At 39.3% G+C, this 20,604-nt stretch overlaps 2 protein-coding genes across 4 annotated transcripts; both read left to right on the top strand.

Moving 5' to 3' along the window:
- Nucleotides 1-441: 441 nt before the first annotated feature.
- phf6 (PHD finger protein 6) lies at nucleotides 442-8,439 on the top strand. Its single transcript, XM_063875902.1, has 11 exons — nucleotides 442-623; nucleotides 2,884-3,045; nucleotides 3,476-3,577; nucleotides 5,262-5,395; nucleotides 5,501-5,547; nucleotides 5,940-6,100; nucleotides 6,186-6,329; nucleotides 6,421-6,525; nucleotides 6,617-6,750; nucleotides 7,132-7,261; nucleotides 7,652-8,439. Exons 2-10 carry the CDS (start codon nucleotides 2,914-2,916, stop codon nucleotides 7,259-7,261), a joined length of 1,089 nt encoding a protein of 362 aa, XP_063731972.1. The 5' UTR covers nucleotides 442-623; nucleotides 2,884-2,913; the 3' UTR covers nucleotides 7,652-8,439.
- Nucleotides 8,440-9,669: 1,230 nt separating this feature from the next.
- hprt1 (hypoxanthine phosphoribosyltransferase 1) lies at nucleotides 9,670-20,598 on the top strand. 3 transcript variants are annotated; one of them, XM_063876862.1, is made up of 10 exons: nucleotides 9,670-9,895; nucleotides 14,967-15,073; nucleotides 15,521-15,704; nucleotides 16,273-16,338; nucleotides 16,991-17,008; nucleotides 17,098-17,180; nucleotides 17,306-17,352; nucleotides 17,502-17,578; nucleotides 19,538-19,610; nucleotides 19,695-20,598. In XM_063876862.1, the coding sequence occupies exons 1-9, from the start codon at nucleotides 9,869-9,871 to the stop codon at nucleotides 19,583-19,585; spliced, it is 657 nt and encodes a 218-aa protein (XP_063732932.1). In that variant the 5' UTR covers nucleotides 9,670-9,868; the 3' UTR covers nucleotides 19,586-19,610; nucleotides 19,695-20,598. The 3 variants fall into 3 exon arrangements, with proteins under 3 accessions (XP_063732932.1, XP_063732931.1, XP_063732929.1); XM_063876861.1 differs by having other exon boundaries at nucleotides 19,538-20,598; XM_063876859.1 differs by lacking the exons at nucleotides 19,538-19,610; nucleotides 19,695-20,598 and adding an exon at nucleotides 19,014-19,527.
- Nucleotides 20,599-20,604: the final 6 nt, after the last annotated feature.

Below are 20,604 nucleotides of genomic sequence, written 5' to 3'. Positions count from 1 at the left end.
TACAGCAAAAAAAAATTCAAGGTGGTCACCTGCTAGTCCTTGACTGGATTTAACCTTTTAAAAAGTGAAAACTTCCTTTGGATGGTCTATTTTCCAGTTATTCTAAATCAAACAATAGGCATTGCAATAATCATATACCCTAAAAAGGAACAAAACCAACTATAAACTTTGGGTATATGCACATTATATGACATTTTTTGCCAGTGCTTTAATTCCCAGAAAGTATCTTCATAATATGTTTATTGTGCTCTGTAAATTAAATGTAATAAAGAAAAAAAAATCAAATACATTTTAATCGGGATAAAACGTGGCCCTCCTTTGGGATATTGATGCTTCTTGATTTTCAGGAGGTATTTTTGTAAAGCACTTTTGCATCCTACAGACCCTAACCTCCTGCATAAGTTTCACGTTTGAAACACTTCAACATCCATTCGTCGACGCGACTTTTATTTTGAAAGCCATACCCGGAAAGGTCCAGCTACCTTGAGCACAGCAGCTAGCTTGATGCTACTAGAGCAAAAAGCCCACGATCACTTCTGAAGGACGGGAAGAAACACAGTCACTTCTCGGAACACTTTCCCGTCTTTTCCACCTACTCAGCGCCACAATAATTATATTAGCAGGTAAGATGTGAGCTGTGTATAAGCGTGTTTCAGATACCCGCTGTGTTGTACGGCCTATTGTGGTTTCAGGCCGTATTGCTGGTGAACAAGCTGCTCTCTTTCACAGGGACACATCACGTATGGCGCTCTTTACTTCGAAACGGTTTGCGAACCCCCGCGCCTGTCATGATAATTTCCCACATTTAAAGGGAAATAAACGCTGTTTTTTGCATATCAACAACAACAACATGTAGGAAGAGTCATATTTTCCTACCACCGACCTTAGTTTCCTACATGAAAAGGCCTTGTGAGAGATTTCGGGGCGTTGAAGTGTTCATAGTGAAATTAGTTTTCAGTTATAGCTGGTTTGTTGAAGAAAGAGACACACACCCCCTTTAATTCAAAACTTTTGTAGGAGAAATTTTAACCACTTTTTATTTTTCGCTTGTTCTGGTCACAAATTGAACACAGTGTGGATATAAAGGATAGGACAGTGAAATGAAAGCATTTGAGTGAAGCAGGGGTTGATTTAAGGGGTATTTGGTGTTATTTACACGGCAGTATTGTGTGTGTATCGCTGCCTCCGCCGCAGTGAAATCCCGGCCCTGCTATCATGGCTGTAATGGCTCTATCAAGGCGTCGCTGCACACTGCTTTTGTGATTTTTAAATAACACCCATTTTCCCTTATGGACTATTGAGGATTGAGCACATATTTCTCGTATCATATTTAACACATATGTGGCGCCTGAGGCGATTTGTGAACAACATCAAACAGGCGATCTCTGCCATGGCAGCACATGTAAAGAGGTTTGATCTCTATGTTAAAGAATACTGTGATGAAAATGCAACCAATCTTGCATCATTTTCAAGAAAATGTTGATTTATATACAAAACAAAATATTAATGAAAATGCAGCTAAAAATGATACAATACTGATATTTAAATGTATTTCTAATGCAGATGTCTTTACTGCTCATAAAAGAAAAAACTGTCAAGAATTGCATGTTTTCCACTAATTGCATTTTTTATTTTCAATATGTTATGGTTGTAATGTGGGGCAGATGAGATGTGATATCCAGAAGAGCAGACTATGCAGAATGGCAAAACATGTTGCATCATTTGCAGGAAAAACTACAAAACTGGACATCAGATTTCTTCGATCCTATTTCCTGTTCGTTCTGATTTAAACATGCGAGGGCTTTCGTTATATGTCAGCCTGTGTTGAGAGGATATTGTTCACAGCTGTCACATAGGCCTAAACATAGGCCCAAACAATATTGTTGTTATCCTCCTCAAACATGTGCAGGATCTCAACATTTTTTGATAATGGTCAGCAGTTTTAGTTATCTCACATTACATGCCATCAAAAACGTTCCTTAGCACAGTTGAATTAATCTTACTAATACAGAGGTTGGGAAATTCACAAGCTGTGACCCATCAGAGGTTTTGCTGGGTAATGTTATACGCTTCCTGAGATATTGTAGGAAGCAGGGCATTTCTTTGAGTTTCTTGGGGCAATGGTCGAGTCAAAGTTTTGTTTCCAGCAGTTTCTGGAAAAGAGTTGCTAAAGGCTGCCATCCAAAATGATTTCACAATACTCGCATTGAGTTTAACTCTGTCGGCTGTTTGGCTAACATTACATTAATGTAGATTTACCAATGTGTATCCGTTGTAGGGAGACAAATGTATTATGGTTTATTGCTTTCATGCTGATATATCTGGCCATAACTTTAACCATTCAGTTTTTATCTTCATTGCTAAGGAATCTGTGCATCATCAGCATACTGTACGTAGGAGATGCTACTAACATTCTTTTTAATATTGAACAAATCGGCTGATTATTTTCTAGATTAATCTTAATATAACTTGTTATTACCCCAAGTCCAAGGTGATGTCTCACATGTCTGTTTTTTTCAGCCAAAACACAATATATATTCCCTTTTTAATATAATAACGACAGAGAACATGAGGTAATCTTTGACACAAAACACAGAATTATCTGCCTTTTTTGAATAAAAAAGGATTTTGGTAATTCATCTGATTGTTTAAAAGACTAATTGTTGACTTTGATTTTGAATATGTCATCCTATTTAAATCACATCAGCTTTAAACTAAATGTGTATGAATGCTGATCGTGATATATATCCAGATGACATGGCAAGTTTGGACAATTCGTTTTATAAATTCTTTAATAATATTCATTTGTAAGGATCTACCAGCCTACCATCCCCTCTCCTCTTACCTTTTATATTTTTGTGGTTTTTCATTTTCATTTATTAGAGACTTGGTCCAACCAGAAAGCCTTCGCTCATGTCGGGACAGAGGAAAGGAGCGGCAGCGCGGCTGCTTAAATGTGCCTTCTGCAGAACCAACCGGGACAAGGAGTGCGGGAAGCTGCTGCTGTCTGATGGCCAGAAGGTGGCAGCCCACCATAAGTGCATGGTGAGGAGAGATCCCTGTTCTCAACCCTATCAGCCTTCGGCAAGAATAAGTCATGTTTACTTGCAACTCTTGTCAACTTCAGCCACAAGAACTGTGGGATATGTGTTTTTCTGTTACAGTTCATAATGGGGGGAAAAGCATATAGCCGAAAGACATGATTCATATCCCATAAATTGTCTTGAAGGGCTCCAATAAGTTTGTTTCCCAGTGGTGATCATGACCTCTAAGTTGAGATAATACCATTAAAAAATATGACATATAAAAAATGATAAACAAGTTAAGTTTAAAATAATGGATGATGACAAGGTATCTATGTTAACCCTCACACTTCATTTTGAAAATGGTCCAACAGCAGTAGCATGATGGAAATGAAAATGCAGATATTCTACAAACACTCACATTTATACTTCTTTTTAAATGTCGTATGCAGCTTTTCTCCTCGGCCCTGGTCACATCTCACTCAGACAGTGAAAACATTGGAGGATTTTCCCTTGATGATGTGAAAAAGGAGATCAAGAGAGGAAATAAATTGGTAAGTAACCGCTGTCTCTGTGTAGAAGAAGAAAGCTAATGGCAACGAGGTTGAGCTTCCAGACTGTGTTCCTATTTGTCATGTCAAATCAAATGACATTTACAGTGCCCCCCTGAATTATTGGCACCACTTTGGTAAAAACAAAACAAGTTGAAAAAAGTGTCTTTATTGTTTTTCCTCATTATATTTAATTCAAAATATGAACAAAAATCTAACATTTTTACTTAAGTAAAATTATTAAAAAATAAAAACAATGTTGACTTTAAACAAATATTTTCTCCAAAACATGTGTGCCACAATTATTGGCATCATTCATTTAATATTGTGTGCAGCCTCTTTTAGCCAGGATTACAGCTCTGAGTGTCCTCCTGTAATGCCTGATGAGGTTGGTGAACACATGGCATGGGATCTGAGACCATTCTTCCATACAGAATGTCTCCAGATCCTTCAGATTCAGAGGTTGACGCTTGTGGACTCTCCTCTTCAGCTCCTCCAACACATGTTCAATGGTATTTAGGTCTGGCGACTGTGGTGGCCGTGGCAAAGTCTTTATTCTGTGGTCAGTAAACCATTTTTGAGTAGATTTTGAGGTACGCTTCGGATCGCTGTCCTGCTGGAAGGTCCAAACATGGCCCATCTTGAGCTTCCGAGCAGAGGCTGCTAGGTTTTCATTTAACATCTGCTGGTATTTGATAGAGTCCATGTTACCGTGTATGCTTACAAGATGTCCAGGGCATTTGGAGGAAAAACAGCCCCACAACATCAAAGATCTACCACCATACTTCACAGTGGGTATGAGGTGCTTTTTCTGTATGGCTATTTTTCTGTCTACGCCAAACCCACCTTTGACGTTTGTTGCCAAAAAGCTCTATTTTGGTCTCATTTGACCATGTAACCCTGTCCCATTCGAAGTCCCAGTTACGTTTGGCAAACTGTGGAAGCTTTAGTTTGTTGTCAACTGAAAGCAATGGTGTTTTCCTGGCAACCCTCCCAAACAACTTGTGCTGATGTAGGTGGCGTCTGATGGTCGTTTTGGAGACTTTCTGACCCTAAGACTCAACTGACCTCTGCAACTCTCCAGCTGTGATCCTTGGAGATACTTTTGCCAGTCGAACCCTCACGGTGTGTGGCCTCAATGTACACACACGTCCTCTTCCAGGATGACTCTTAACCTCTCCTGTTGCTTGATGCTTCTTAATTATTGCCCTGATAGTGGAAATGGGCGTTTTCAACTGTTTCGAGATTTTCTTGTATCCATTTCCTAATTTGTGCAGCTCAACAACTTTTCGTCGCAGATCATCACTGTGTTCTCTCCCATAGTGATGAATGACAAAGGGAATTTGGCCTGGGTCACCTCATATTTATACCACAGTGAAATAGGAAGTCATGGTGGACCTCTTAAGAGTTCCTAATCAGCAGGTGAACCTAAAAATGTAAGATATGACTGGCAAATATTATGAGGAAGACAATAAAGACAGTTTTTGCATCTTGTTTTGCTTACTTTTACATCCAAATGCTTTTCATACATAACTACATGCAGAAGCTGCTTTACGGAACTAATAATAATTCATGAATAAAAATAAATTAAAAAAAGGCGCATCTGAAAAATGAGCTTTAGCCTTTGCATCGAAGATATTGGATCGTTGATCGTTGACAATGATTTATATATTATTTTCCCTGTCAGATGTGTTCCTCGTGTCACCGGCCGGGCGCTACTATCGGCTGTGACGTGAAGACATGCCGGAGGACGTACCACTATTACTGCGCTTTGAAGGACAAAGCTCAGGTCAAAGAGAACCCCTCTCAGGGGATCTACCTGTAAGAAGCCACGCCTGTGAACATTTCTCTAAATGCATCTACAATAAATCACAACATTCTTTCAAACTCCTATTAAGTTAAAATGTTTATTTTCCTTCCTAACAGTGTTTACTGTCGCAAACACCGGGATGCCTCTCGCGATGGCATTCAAGGTAACGTATGCTTTATCATGTCATGTCACCAGACTGCCTGGATGATTGGATCAATAGCGTGGTGCCTGTTTCTGAAGGAATTCCTCTTTAGTCCTCTAGTACATAGCACCACACACAGTGACATTTAGTTTCTGCATTTAAACCCATCCTAGAACCAGAAGAAGTAGGCAGCTGTAATACTCAGCCCGGGGAACAGTGTGGGGGTCAATTTTCTTGCACCTAGTACCAGTGCACTCTTCATGCTTGGGCCATTCTGGGGATTAAACCGGAGACCCTTCGACCCCTAAACACTGAGCTTCTGCCATCCCCTGTCTCAGTTGCGAATGACTTTTCTGAATAGTCATAAAGTACATACATTTTTTTCTTGATCATGACTGTTTGTTCATCAACAGATGAAGAGGAAGCCGTGGCTGACGAATCAGACTCATCGCCTCCACAGAGCAGGGGCAGAGGGAGGTTTGAGAAGGGGAGATCCAGGGTTGGACCTCGTGGCCAATCAGAAGACAGCCGCTCCACTTCCTCACAGGTCGCAGACGAGGAGAGTTCCTCCCATGTAAGGCAACACGCCTGTTTGTCAAACGTTGGAAATGTTTGTGATTTTGGTTTCTGATTTGTATTTCTTTTACGTGTTCTTCCAGCGAGACAGGTCACCTCTTCGGGCCAGCCCGGGAGATGGCGGCCAGCGCTGCGGCTTCTGTCATGCCGGCGAGGAGGAGAATGAAACGAGGGGCATGCTTCACAGCGATAACTCCAAAAAAGTGGCAGCACACTACCGGTGCATGGTGAGATTGTTGTGTGGGGGGATTTCTGCAGAGCATGTAATGCTGTTTAATGTGCGTTTACAGTACTAACACTCATTTATTACCTTTTCAGCTCTTTTCATCCGGGACGGTGCAGCTCACCACCTCGTCACGGGCCGAATTTGGAAACTTTGAAGTGAAAACAGTCATCCAGGAAATCAAGAGAGGGAAAAGAATGGTGCGATGTCTGCCTTGTTTACTTCTAATTTGTTTTGAAAGAGTTTAAATACTACATACATTTTGAACAAAAAAATGTGTTCCTATTCCAGAAATGCACACTCTGCTCTCAGTTGGGTGCGACCATTGGGTGTGAGATTAAAGCGTGTGTGAAGACCTACCACTATCACTGCGGCCTGCAGGACAAAGCCAAGTACATTGAGAACATGGCGCGTGGCATCTACAAGTGAGCTCAACTGCAGTTTTTAAATTTGATGTTAGAAATAAAGGGCATTAGCTTTAAACAGAAAAGCTGTTAGTCACATTTTGGATTTATTTTCTTCCTCGTAAAACATTTTTTAACCTTTTGCTTTTTTAATTTGCACATTTGTAGAATGTGCATTTCTCAAGCTAACTTACACGACTTCTTCTTCCCTGTCTTTGATGCATCAACATTATATCGACATGTCAAAACATGTCGATATAATAGCCAGAAACCAACAGCAGGAATATGTGTTGTGCCGCCCTTGAAAGAAACTCCATGGAGCACCTTTCTAGCTATTACTGTGTTTTGTGACTTACAAGTCCTTCTTGGTACGTACGTGTGTGTGTGTGTATTTGTTTAAAGACTATACTGTAAGAACCACAGTGGCAATGAAGAGCGGGATGAAGAGGATGAGGAACGAGAGAATCGCAGTAGACAGAGAGCAGAAAACAACAACGGAGGAACACCGTCAACGCAAGTCAATGGCAACTAGGTACGTATTTAGCGGTTCTTCCACACAATATTTTTTTACAACATTTAAAATGACTGCATTGAATGTCTGGAAGAGTATTGTGGCCAGGCCAAGTGATTACTTATTTATTTTTTGCATTTTGATTTTTGATTTAATCTCAATCTCTGTCACTTAACCTTTATATGTTTACAATATGTTATTAATTAAAAAATAATAATTTTACATTTACTTTTTATTCCTTACGCCTGGCAAAAAAAACAACCTACAGTAAACATTTTCTATTCAATACCATTGGCACTAACAGTCTTCTGTAAATGCCAAACATGACGTTTCTGTGTTTTTTTTTGTTTGTTGGAATTGCAAAAAATTGATTTCCGATTTCCTGTCATTTCCTTGCTTCAATTCTCCCAGGTAAGCCTGATGGACCTGATGTGGGGACAAAACAGAAGAACTCAAAGATGAGGAAGACATATTTTTTTATACTAGATCTTAGCTTACTCACAAAGTCGTGGTCTACAGGCTCCTGCCAGTCCTTCACATGTTTTCTTCCAGTAAACGAACACTATGTGCAGATGTCTCCTTCATGTGAAACCCTGTAAAGAGTTGACTGGATGAGCTTTTCACAGCCTGGTGGTACTCTGCAGACTGCTGCGGGATCAAGACCCAATGTTGAGTTTGATTTCATTTTAACATTTCTGTGAATGAGAGCCAACGGACTGATTTTCTGATTGTCACTGACTGCCCATGTCTCCACAGATTACATGACACACACACTTGCTGAAATCGATGCATTCTTGCTCTTCCTTCGCTTCTACAGGACTCACTTTTAAGAGGATTTTTGTTTGGTACTCGTCCCTTTTTAAGTTGTGCGGTTTGATTACCTTGTTTCCGTAATCATGTCTTAAAGAGTACTCTTTTCATATTAGCCTTTCTTTCTTGATATGTAATATTTTGCTACCGTGTTATCATGAGTCATTTTGAGTATCTGGATTTTCCGACGGTCAAGTACATGTTTTGCCAGCATGCACTTGGATCCTCCCACTGTTCAAGGTGGCGTTTGTAATTTTAGCCACTAAAGGGCGAAGTAGAGCTCTTTAGAGGAGGTGGCTTGAACTTGTTTGATGTACTGTTACTTGTATCTCTGCCAATGTATCCATGAATGATTGGAAATAGAAAATATTTTTATTTTACACATTGAATGAGTCAATTGAGTCTTTCATTGGACAGTGTCTCCGCAGGCGGCCTCTTACGCAGAGCAATACATAGCTACATGGTGTTAAAGAGTGAAGAATGTCACAAGTAAGACCTTTACATACACACCTGTACTTTGTATGGATACTTTGGGTATTCAATTGATATAAATGTACACGTCGTATGCACTAACAAATCATCACTAGGTCCAAGATATAGGATCTTATATCCTACTGAAATACCTTTTCATGTTTCTGAACGGAGAGTAGATCCTCTTTTTCATTTCTGCCTTGCATTGGTATACAGCTAACTCTAAAAGTGTGATTGCACTCTGATGGCAAAGGCACATGTCTGTGAATAACATTATTAAAGGATTTTAGAAAGTTAACATGACCCATAGGCAGAGATGTAGCCAGGTCTTTAAAAATAAGGAGATATCTAAAGCACTATTAGTAATTGTGTACTAAACATGCATGCTTTAAAGGCAGCGCATGCCATTTCATGGCTTTCGATTGCTACAAGGTTTAATACTTACTTATACTAAATGTACAGTTTAAAATATTTGTCAAAAAAAAGCATTTGCCTTATCACACATGTAAAGAATTTGGGTAAAATTAAATATAATATATTTTTTATATCTTCCTCATCCCCAAAAGATGTCATAGGCGATTATTCCAAATATAGCACGTTCATAAAATAATTACACATTTGTACACAATGTCAATAATACAATCAAAATAATGATTTGAAAGATCTTACCATGTTTTGTAATTACTGACAATGCCAGAAAAAATGTGCACGGTCTCACGGTCTCATGCTGTACGTGTGCGAAAATCAGTTTTTTAATTGAATGCTTGATAAAATGCTATACAGGGCAAAACTGGAAATGGAACCTCTTTCATTTCATTGTTTACAGCACAGCAAGGTCCAGCTAATAAGTTACCCTGGTGGCCTAATAGCTACAGTCCTGCCCATACATCATTAATATGAGACATGATGCGCATTTTCCCCTTAAAATGTAAACAGTAGTTTTATTCAGCTGTCAAAGGTCATGCTCATGAGGTACGCACCTCATTATCCACATATGTTCAGAGACAACAATGACAAAAATTAGTTATATATTTTTATAATCTATACAGTTGATTATTAAAAGTTAGAAATATTCAGATGCGACTTCACAGCAGGGCGGGGCTATCCCGTTAATGCGTATTTGATTGGTCTGCGGTGCTTCTGCGTCATCATACACACAGAGCATACAGTAGAGCAACGGGCCCGCACACCGGAAATAGACAGCAGCCTACTGTAGCACTAGCCAACCTCCATGTGTGTGCTGTCACAAGGGTGAAGACTTCACGAACACACAATACAATTCTATCTACTGAATTTGAAGACCAGGGAAGACTCAATTCAAACTGAACGGAAGGGACTGACACGGACATGGCGACATCTAGCCCCTGTATTGTGGTAAGTGTGCCCAGCAGCAGAATGAAATGAGAAGGTGGTCGTAGGTTACACTAGAAAAAGACGCGGTACACGAACGACACTCCGTTTGATAAATATGCTACTCCTGCTGATAAGTATTTGTGGTTACTAGCCTGTCTTTGTGTGCAATATGCTCACATTGTCAGTGTTTTTTGTGAGACACACAACAGCAGTGTGTTTCCTATGTGCAGCGTGGCCTACGCCATGGAGACAAACATGCGCTCAGCACGCTTTGCGTTCAGGACGCAGCAGACGCTTACGGATGAAAATATTCAAAGTTAATGTGCGGGTTTCTTTGCCTGACTGCACATTACAGGTTTATTATAGTTTACTACACGATTGTACATAACAGCAGCAAGAGAGCAAAAAAACACGAGCTGCAAGTAAGGGGGCGTGTTTAAGCGCGCTGCTTCAATAGGCTGGGTGTCAAAGAAATGAACCGTTTAAAGTAGGTTTATATTATGTGTGTAATGGACATACAATACAGCTGATTGTCTTTGGACTTATGTCAAAAACATTACTTTAAATCAATTTAAAAGCTTGTGTCCACAGCTGTAATGCATTTGCATCATATGCATTACTGCTACCGCTAATAATGCTGAATAAATATGTATAAAAAGGTTAAAAGAAAAAAATCTTGCGCGGTCAAAGAAAATGACAATCTAAACATAGATTATTGCAAGTTAAAATAAGGGATAAGAAATTAAGTTATATTAATGAATAAATTGCATATAAACAGGAATGTAGTACATTTATATGCATAATGATTATTATAAAGGTATGGGAAAAAAATTAAACATTTCCCAGTTTGGGATTAACAAAGTATTTCTGAGTATTTCTGGTGCATATGTGTAAAACTTTTTAAAACAATAAATTGAAGGTAGAGTGACAATTTCATGGTAAAACAATATAATAGTAGAGTGTAACGTGTTTTTTTTTTCGAGAGAGAGAAACTGGAAATGTTAGTTGCAAATTTTGCCAAAAGGCAGTAAAAGATCCTGTCTGCTGTGACATATTTTGCACATTCAAGTGTTGTCACTTGCACTTTGTTCACACAAACATCAATGTCAATCTTCTTGAACTCTGACTCTTTCATTTGGATGTTTTGATATTTAAAGAAACATGTATCTTATCTTTTTTTTAAATATTCTTAACAATCCTGACAGTAAATCAATGATCACATTTTTGTAAAAATTCTGGTTTCTCGGACCACTTTACGAGTGTTCAATACTTTCTTGGGGCCTACATGCCTCCCCAGATTCTTTCATAAACTGTTAGGTTGACTGATGTGAGTACTAACAACAGCCATGTTTGTTGATTCATAAAGATCATTTTTGCGGGTTCTTTGGAAGACTGCTGGGTGAGCTTAGTCATTTCAGAAATCTATCTCGCCTGCAGGCTTCTCCGAATTTACCTACCCAATATTTAAATAACAGACAACAAGCCCACATCTAACAATGTAAACCCCTCCTTCAGATCACGTTACAGTGAGGACATCTGCTCAGCATTAGTGATTATTATTTGGCATTCAAAGGGTGTAGCCCAAACAGATGGACATGTTTTTTTCATTTTGGTGGGCATAAGGGAAAATGCTTTGTTCTGGTTTCAACCACAACTCTTTGCATTCTAGTGTTGAGTTAGTAGCAATAAAAATGTGTTGTCTTGGGAGAATGCAAACTCTGAGTCCTGGGTGCGTTTACATTCAATCACATCAGTCCCACAGAACCTCAGGCTCTACAACAGCTTCCCAGCTGTCACATGATATCAGTTATGTTGTCTGGGTTCAAGTAGCAGGCAGTTTGAGAATCTTTGGTATGTATTTACCACTGACTGTTGATTGTTAAACTGTACAGAATCACGCATTGTTTTCAGAGTTGTGGCAGAAGAACTCTAGAGGCAATAAATTCTGCGTCGGCTGTGGATGGGAAAGTAGCCTTGCGTTGACCTCATCATCCCCTTTCCCCCCCGTACTACCCTGTATCAGATTAATGTTAGCTAATACTGTAAGAAATGTTCGTTTATTTGAAGCCCAGGAGTAGGGGGGGGGGGGGGATAATCATCAAGTTCAAAATTTCAACACACCCATTTGGGACTTGATTAACACTATCAATACAAGAACTATGACACCAAAAGTAACACTGTATCTTGAAAATAACCCCCACCCCTTGAAAATGAAAAAAAGAACCCCAAAAGTGGCATTTTCTGCACATTCCGCCTGGTATGCATAAGCTGTTCTTACTGTTTGCCTATATACTGTTGAATAAATGCTTTCAAACCCATTTGATATTTAATAAACACTATTAATAGAAGAACTGTTACACCTCAAAGTGACCCTGTATCTTGAAAATAATCCCCCATCCCTCTTTAAAATTAAAAAAGAACACAAAAAGCGTTTTTTTTAGCTGTTCTGCCCTTTGAATGCATTCACTATTCTTACAGTCTGCCAATACTAAAAGACTAAACTCATTTGGAATTTTTTTATTTCAAATACAAAACAGTTAATTCATTTTTATTCAGTCACATTGACATGGAAAGAACTTGAACTTGTCAGTCTTAAGTAGCACCTCACATTTTTCTTAGCCTTTCAAGACTTTCTTGGAATTTTGCATATTCCAGTGTGGTTCGGTCACTCCTCTTGCCTAGGTACGCCATGAGAGCATCTCCAAACTCCTGTGCTGTTTTCATCCTCCTCTTCCCACTGGGCAGTGTCACCTGGATTCTGAAGATAGGATCGACTTTAGGCAGAAGCGTGGTGCTTTCTCTGGCAAACTGAACCTCAAGCTTCATCCTCTGCAGCTTTGCGTTGTTGTTCAGACTTTCATCCACAAGGAACTTTTCAAACTTCCCCACTGTCAGTGAAGGGGCCACCTTTAGATTTCAGTGTGTCCAGCATGTCTAGTCTCTTCCTCTCCTTTCTTTGAGCCATCTCCTGTTTCTCGTCTGCCCCACTCTTGAATTTCGCCTTCATGAGTTTACTCCAGTTGATTTCAACCTCTCTTTTTGCTTGGGCTGCTGCCTTGAAACCTCTGATCCATCCCTAAGCTCCTGGCTCTTCTGTAAAATTATTGACCTACTGACTGCGTTCAGTGTGCCTAGCTTCTTCAGTCTGTAGTCCACCTTGCCACATTGTCTCTCCATCCCAATGTTGTGCACAGGGGTGCCATCAATGTTACTAGCCTGTTCACTGACAGGGTAGTCCATTGGGAAGGTCTCCTCATCAATCCCATAGTCCCTGCGCTGCCTGGCCAGGACATTCTTCAGATGGGGCTGCATGAGATCTGTCAGCTTCTTCACTTCATCCAAGTGTTCGGCAGCCACGTCTGACACTGAGTTCAGGACCTCTTCCGTGTAGGTCTTCTTTACGCTACTGAAAAGCTTGTCAGACACTACAGGATACTCAGGTGTTGTGAACGTAGTGTAGTTGTCGCTGATTGGCTGGCCCAAGCCTGTATGCAGTCCCTTGTAGAACTCCCTGAGCTGAGTATGGGTAGCATCTTTCTCTATGGTTCTGGCATAGAAGGGCTCCACCAAGTGCACAGCCAGGCAGGCAAACACCAAAAGGGCCACTTTGAGGTAGGGAAGCTCCATCACTTCTCTGACAAGGCAGGCCAGGCGGTTGTTTATGTGAGGGTTCTGGCTCAGGAACTCTGTCAGATGGCCAAAGTGGTATATTAGGACTGCTGCTGCCCTGGAGAGACTAGGTCTAGGAGAGTGTTAATTAACTTCGGTGCTGCCTACTAATTTAGCTTAATGTAACAGTTAACTAAGTGATTACTGTATAATAAAGTTAGCTGGCTAATTTAAGCAAAAACATGTCAAATCAACTGTTGCACTAAGCTAGCTAGCTAGCTAGTTTGAGCTATGTTCTTAACAGATAGAAAGCTAAAAGTATGACTAATATTGGAACCTGACACAAACCAAGCTAAATTATAGTACAATAAATCATAATAATACAATTAGAATATAATAATTTTGTTTAAAAGGAAAAAACATACCTGGGACAACTTTGTTTAACTGCTTGTCTGATGGTGTGTTGAATATGACTGTCTGCTTGGGGATTTCAACGGTTTGCTTGCAGTCAACCAGCAGCCACAATGTATTATGTAAATGTACTTTATCACATTAGAACATTGCAACATCTGACAGGTGAACCAAAGTGTTCTCTTAAGATTTTATTTTATTTTTAATGATAAAAGGGGGGAAAAGGGGGCAAAAAACATGTCCGATTTAGTTTTTTGGGTGGGGTGGGGGGTTTATTTCATGATAGGTACCAACTTCCAATACAAAATATCTCCCAAATGACCCAATGCACCATCACTGAAGTGGGCGTAATCATTTTCCATTTTTTTAATTTTTAGGCCATTTATCCCCCCCCCCTACCAGGAGTCGGTTAAAAAGAAAGAAAGCAAAACTCCCTTAAAAGTTATAAAAGGACACGCGTCCACAGGCCACTGACTGAGTGGAGCTCATCAGTAGTTACTGTCTGGCGGTCCGGAACAAAAGAGAGCTCGATCTCACAATACAAACATGTTTTATAGAACCACCCCTTTCCGACCATACAATAAACAACTTCAAGATAAGACGCGCCCCGCTCTCGTGCTCTCATTGGTTGGTAGCGGGGGGGGCTGGATCCTCTTCTATAGGCTGACGTCGTCGGGGGCGGGTCCTCCTATGACGTCACCGTCGCCATCTTGTTAGCGAAGTCCTGGAGCTCTGACCTACAATATTCTATTATGCAATTCTTCGGAGGTTTATCAGTTATTAAACAGGCAACTGTATCATTGCAGCATAATGAGTAAGAGGTAGAGGCGGTGTGTTTAGTATGTAACTCCACTGGTCCTTCTCCCTCTACTCATATATACAATACAATATTAGCTTTATGCTATCTGAGGCTAAAAACAACATCCTGTGTTACTACCGGAAGTGGACAAATATGATCCGTCCAGAAACAGTGAATTATCTTTTAAAGTTCCGCTCTAATATATTGATTATTTCTAACAATACCCCCTGAGATTTTCTTTTTTAAACCCCTTTGTGTCATGTTTTATTTCAGCTCAGCGATGATGAGCAGGGGTATGACCTGGACTTGTTCTGCATACCAAAGCATTACGCAACAGACCTGGATAGAGTCTACATCCCCCATGGACTCATCTTGGACAGGTGGGGGTGTCACTTTTCTAGCGCCTTCTTCTAGTATTGACAAAACGTGATACATTGTTGCGGTCAACGAAAACACTAGTGTGCCCAAACAAAGGCCCTGTGGGATGCCAAGGTGTTCAGTAACTGGTGGGTCAAAGTGCAGACACTACTTATATTTGTAAGTTACTTTAAAAGTGTCAAAAACATGTTTCTGTTAAACTTGTACTTCCTGTTTTTTTGCTTATATTTGTAAATGAGCTATGTAGTACTGCATATGACCTCTTTTTTGGTCAGTTATTCCTGTTATCTGGCTCTCCGGGCTTGCTATACTTGGGAGTGCTTTAGAAATGACGGCATTGCCTGCTGACACAAACAAAAAGGAAATGGGAACTACTGCCGACTGTAGCAGAAAACTGAGCTGACTCCTCTCCCTCTCTTTTTCTCTCCCCCTACCCCACGTGACCAAAGGACAGAGAGACTGGCCAGAGAGATTATGAAGGAGATGGGGGGGCACCACATTGTGGCCCTCTGTGTGCTCAAAGGCGGTTACAAATTCTTTGCAGACCTGCTGGACTACATCAAGGCCCTGAACAGGAACAGTGACCGCTCCATCCCAATGACAGTGGACTTCATTCGCCTCAAGAGCTACTGTGTAATACATCAGTTTCTTTCTTAGATTTCTCAAAAATCAAATAAGAGATACTGCACTTTTTTATAAAAGCAGTCACCTTTTCTAGACTTTATTTTCTTTCAAGATTTAAAAGTTTCAGTGCTCAAAGGGAATGTAATATGAACTTAACTTCCAGACAATTTTGTATTAGAGCCAGTTAAAATCTCTAATGGTGGAAAAATGTGCTTTGGAAAGGCTGCCTCATGTTCCACACAGAACTGATGTCTCATCAGTGGAGCAAAAGCTTGAGTGACAATTAGTCACATGCTTAATGTTCGTCAAGATTCCTTCAAGTTTGTTCCAATTGCGTTTTAATTTTAGTTATACACCCACCCACTCCAGCCTTTTTTTGATTTCATGTGTTTCCACTCGCATAATTGGTTTGGTTAGAAACACTGACTCTAGACACAATGTAAAACACCACAAATGTAGCTTTTATTTTGTGTTTTATTTTTAATTAACCATGTTTCATATTTGTTCATTGATTCTCCAGCTGTACAACTTAAAATGTGAAGTCTGAAACATGTCCTCTGCATTCTTATCCTCACAGAATGACCAGTCGACTGGTGAAATCAAAGTCATTGGTGGAGATGACCTGTCTACACTGACGGGCAAGGTAAGGAGTATGAAGGGCAGCATGATTATGACTGAAACACTTTGTTGTCTTTCCTTGACTTGTTATCTTTTATCTAATTCTGCTATAAATAAAAACAACATCCTGGTAGTTGTAGCATTCAGCTTGAACAGATTCCTTGAATTTAATACAGTCTGATTTACAAGGGTCATGAAAAACTTTCAACCCTAATATGAAAAATGAAAAGATGTTAGGGCTGTCCTGATCTAAAGGTTTTTTGAACACTAACACGCATACGATTTTTTCAACTAATGGATACGTTGATTTAATCGACACAACTGTCAAACTACGTTTCTCTATAAAGATTCATGAAGAAAAAATAAACTTGTAAACAAATCGCTTCTGAAAAAAGCATTCAAATAACTATTAATCACGAAGGAAATCTTTGTCAAATAATGTCAAATGGTTAATAATAAAAGTTAAATGAACTGAAAATAAGATAAAAATTGTACCTCGTTATGCATTATGTATTGTAACTTACTAAACGTTGCCACGATTTTCATCATGAATAAATGAGAGAATACATACTCACTAATTACAAATTCTGGAAACAAGTTGGATTAGAAAAAATTACAACTGTGTTTAATAACGTCTCATTTATACTTTTGTTCTCTTCTCTCTTTTTTTTACACAGAACGTCTTGATTGTGGAGGTATGTACGGATATTTTTTTCTACAGTAAATGTAACCGCTTCTTTTTCCAAGAGTGCTAACATGGACTTCTCTCATGCTGTGATTCCAGGACATTATCGACACAGGGAAGACAATGAAGACATTATTGGAACTCCTCAAGCAGTACAAACCAAAAATGGTTAAAGTAGCAAGGTCTTTTGATCCCTTCAAAACTGTGACATGACCACTATTTCATCACAACAGATTGCTTTATTTTTGCTACCTAAAGTATTTCATGGAAGTTTTATGACTAGGATCAACTTTGTTTCCGTCCTCAGTTTGTTGGTGAAGAGAACACCAAGAAGTGTCGGCTACAGACCGGACTGTGAGTTTACAGCTGTTTTAGACTTGTACTTGTATTATGTACTGTATGTTACACAAGATGACACAATGTGTGCTTTGGATACTATTTCAAAGTTGTTGGTGTATTGCCACAGAGGCAAGTAACTGTTTTTATTCGCCTGTTTCTTCCAGTTGTAGGATTTGAGGTGCCTGACAAGTTTGTGGTTGGATACGCACTAGACTACAACGAGTACTTCAGAGATCTAAATGTAAGTATTTTAGATGGATGAGGCGAGTATGTAAGGTTTTCTGCTTATTAGAGTCAGGGCACACAGTTTGTATCAGGTGAACAATATGTTTATGATTTTTCTTCATTTTTACAAACTCAGTAATGACATAGCTGATACATCACAAATACATAATGACTAAACAAAAACAGCTCAATTTCCAGACATAAATAGGAGGTTATATGAGAATCACTTTTCTGATTATGATTACTGAAGATTCAGGAGGTTCCTTTAACAATAATAGCCAATAACTCAGGTCAGAGGAAATTTAATTAAGGCTGCAAGATTTTATAGAGCTGGTTAGACTTGTCATGTAGAAAACCTGTAAGATATTCCAGGGGAACCATCTCAAATATAATTTTGCCCCTGCCTTTGAGTAATATAATTTTCCTCACAGCAAATGTAAGGACAACATGCAGTTTACAGCATGACCAGAGGCAATGATACCTACTTCTGTTTTATATTTTAGACACATGTGGGAGAGTGAGGGGTTAAGACAGGGCCTGCGATTAGGGGATGTATGTATCCTTTCGATAATTCTAAACTCTTTTGTTCTGGCACATATGGATATCTTTTTGGCATAATTCCAGATATCTTCCCATGTCTCCTCATTAATAGCCACTGACAACTCCTTCTCCCAAACCCCTTTGATCCTCTGTATTATACGGAGTCATGCCTCTCATTACTTCATAAAACAAACTGAAAAACAATCTCCCTATTTGACGGTCCAGCAATTTGTCAATGACTGATACCTCAGGGGGATCTATAAGGGTTGTAATCTTGGTGATATAATGCCTGATTGCTCCGTTTTGGGAGCTGATGCTTTTTCATCACTTGGTCAAATGACATGAGACTGCTGTCGGAGAACAAGTCCCCCAATGTAGTTGAGCCTTTGTTACGCCATTGCTGGAAGCTAGGATCGATAACTCCTGGCAAAAATTCTGGGTTGTTGGTTGTCTTTGTGAAAGTGGAGGTCAATTTGAGAACCCCTTCCATAAGCATTTACTGTGATTGGGTTGTTACTTTTTTAATTTAACTCCAAAAAACAGTAAATCTTGTAAGGCACACTTTGATAAAGAGGATTCAATATCCAACCATACAGCGGGAGGCATCATTTGTTATCCATTGAGATATTGCTGTCAGGTGAGCACACAGCTGATACACTTTAATATTTGGCAAGTCTAAGCCACCCATAGAGGCAGGCAGCTGCAGCACCGTCCTTTTCAGTCTTGATCTACATTTGTTCCATATGAAGGAGTTAAGCCAGCTGTTCAAATCTTTAACCACCCTGTTTGAACATAAAGTAGGGATCATCTGAATGGGATAAGGCAACACATTAATTTTTATCAGAGCTCTTTGCTCAGGCCAGGAGATGGGGAGTGAGTTCCAGTGATCCAAATCTTGTTTTACCTTACAGAATAATGGAGTAAAATTGGCTTTCTACAATGGATTAAACGACGGGGTAATAAATATACCCAAATAAACAAAACCACAAGGAGAATATTTGACGGGAAAAGATGGTATGGTATTTGGTATAGTTCTGAGATTACCCAGATGCATATCTTCAGATCTAATTAAGCTGACTTTATACCCAGAGAAATTACTAAACAAATATACCCTCTTAATGAGAGCCGGGACTGATATCTGAGGCTGGGATAATAGCCCTAATACGTCGTTCATGACATATCTCTCCAAGCTGCAAGCCATGTATGGAGAAGTGACTCTTAAGGATCTCATTCGTAGGCTCAATGGCTAACCAAGAGGAGAGGAGATAGTGGACAGCTCTGCCTGGTACCTCTATGCGTTGGAAAGTTCTCTGATCTTAAACCATTCGTTACGACTGCACTATGTACAGGGTGTTATTGATGTAACGTCAGACCGGGACAACAAACGTGAATCAATAATTTGTTGCAACACTAATCAGTCCTTTTTCTGTTTCAGCATATCTGCGTCATTAGTGAATCAGGGAAGGAGAAGTACAAGGCATGAGGAGCACATTGTCATAATTCTAAATGTATGGTTAAATCTTATCCTTTTGCTGTTCATTTATATTTTATTACTTCATATTCGTGTCATAAAATATATTCAACCTGCTCAGGGTCTCTGAGGATACACCGCTGAAGGGATTATCCTGAGAGAAGCATGGCCTGTTTTAGCCACCACACACACACACACACACACACACACACACACACACGCATATTTGACTGAACTTTAGAGATTTTTTTCTTTTTCCTTACTTAGATAGAACTACCTCTGGGTCAAACAGCATGGAGCCCAGCATCACTGGAAATTAGTATAATGCTTCTATTCCCCTACACTGATTTTATTAAATGTGTTAAATCAATTGTAATTTATTTTGAGCAATGCTGCTAGCTTTAAGTACAAACTAACAATTGTTGTGCCATATCAAGATAAACAACATTTGACAACCTGCTATGAAAATGTATATCGCTTTTAATTGAATTTTACTTTTACCTTGAACTATCAAAAGGTTTTTATTGGCAATCGTAAGGAGTGTCTCACATTCTATTTTAATTTGTAAGTGGGATCAATACATTTGTTTGTGTTACTGAAGATTTAAGATAATTGCAGAAAAGTAACACAAATGCTGGCTGCTGTCCCTAATAAACACTTGGATATGTTGAAGATGTAATATGTTCCCAATTTATCGGTGTTAATGATATATTTTATAATTTTTGTCACATAAAAAGATTTTGGGTGCATGCTGCCTTGTTCAGATAGAGATCTTTCTATTGCTGGAAAACAATGTACAGTTTACAAATGTGTAAATGCTCAACTGATACTTAGTTATTATTCAATCATGTTTGAAACTTTTAATCTGCATTTTCCTGACAGTGATCACACATTATTTAATTAGCTTTTTTTTGGTTTTACATTTCTACTTTACTATATAAAATGTTCACATGCAGTGGCACCATCACTGTAAACCAGTGTCAACTGAATTTTGCATACCAGCTATTAAATGTTCTCACCCCTTCTGTGAC

The sequence above is a fragment of the Eleginops maclovinus genome, chromosome 23 (genome assembly GCF_036324505.1).
Source record: "Eleginops maclovinus isolate JMC-PN-2008 ecotype Puerto Natales chromosome 23, JC_Emac_rtc_rv5, whole genome shotgun sequence".
In the NCBI taxonomy this organism is placed as follows: Eukaryota; Metazoa; Chordata; class Actinopteri; order Perciformes; family Eleginopidae; genus Eleginops; species Eleginops maclovinus.
The sequence above is the reverse complement of the archived record's forward strand: the minus strand, read 5'-3'. Positions and strand labels throughout refer to the sequence as shown.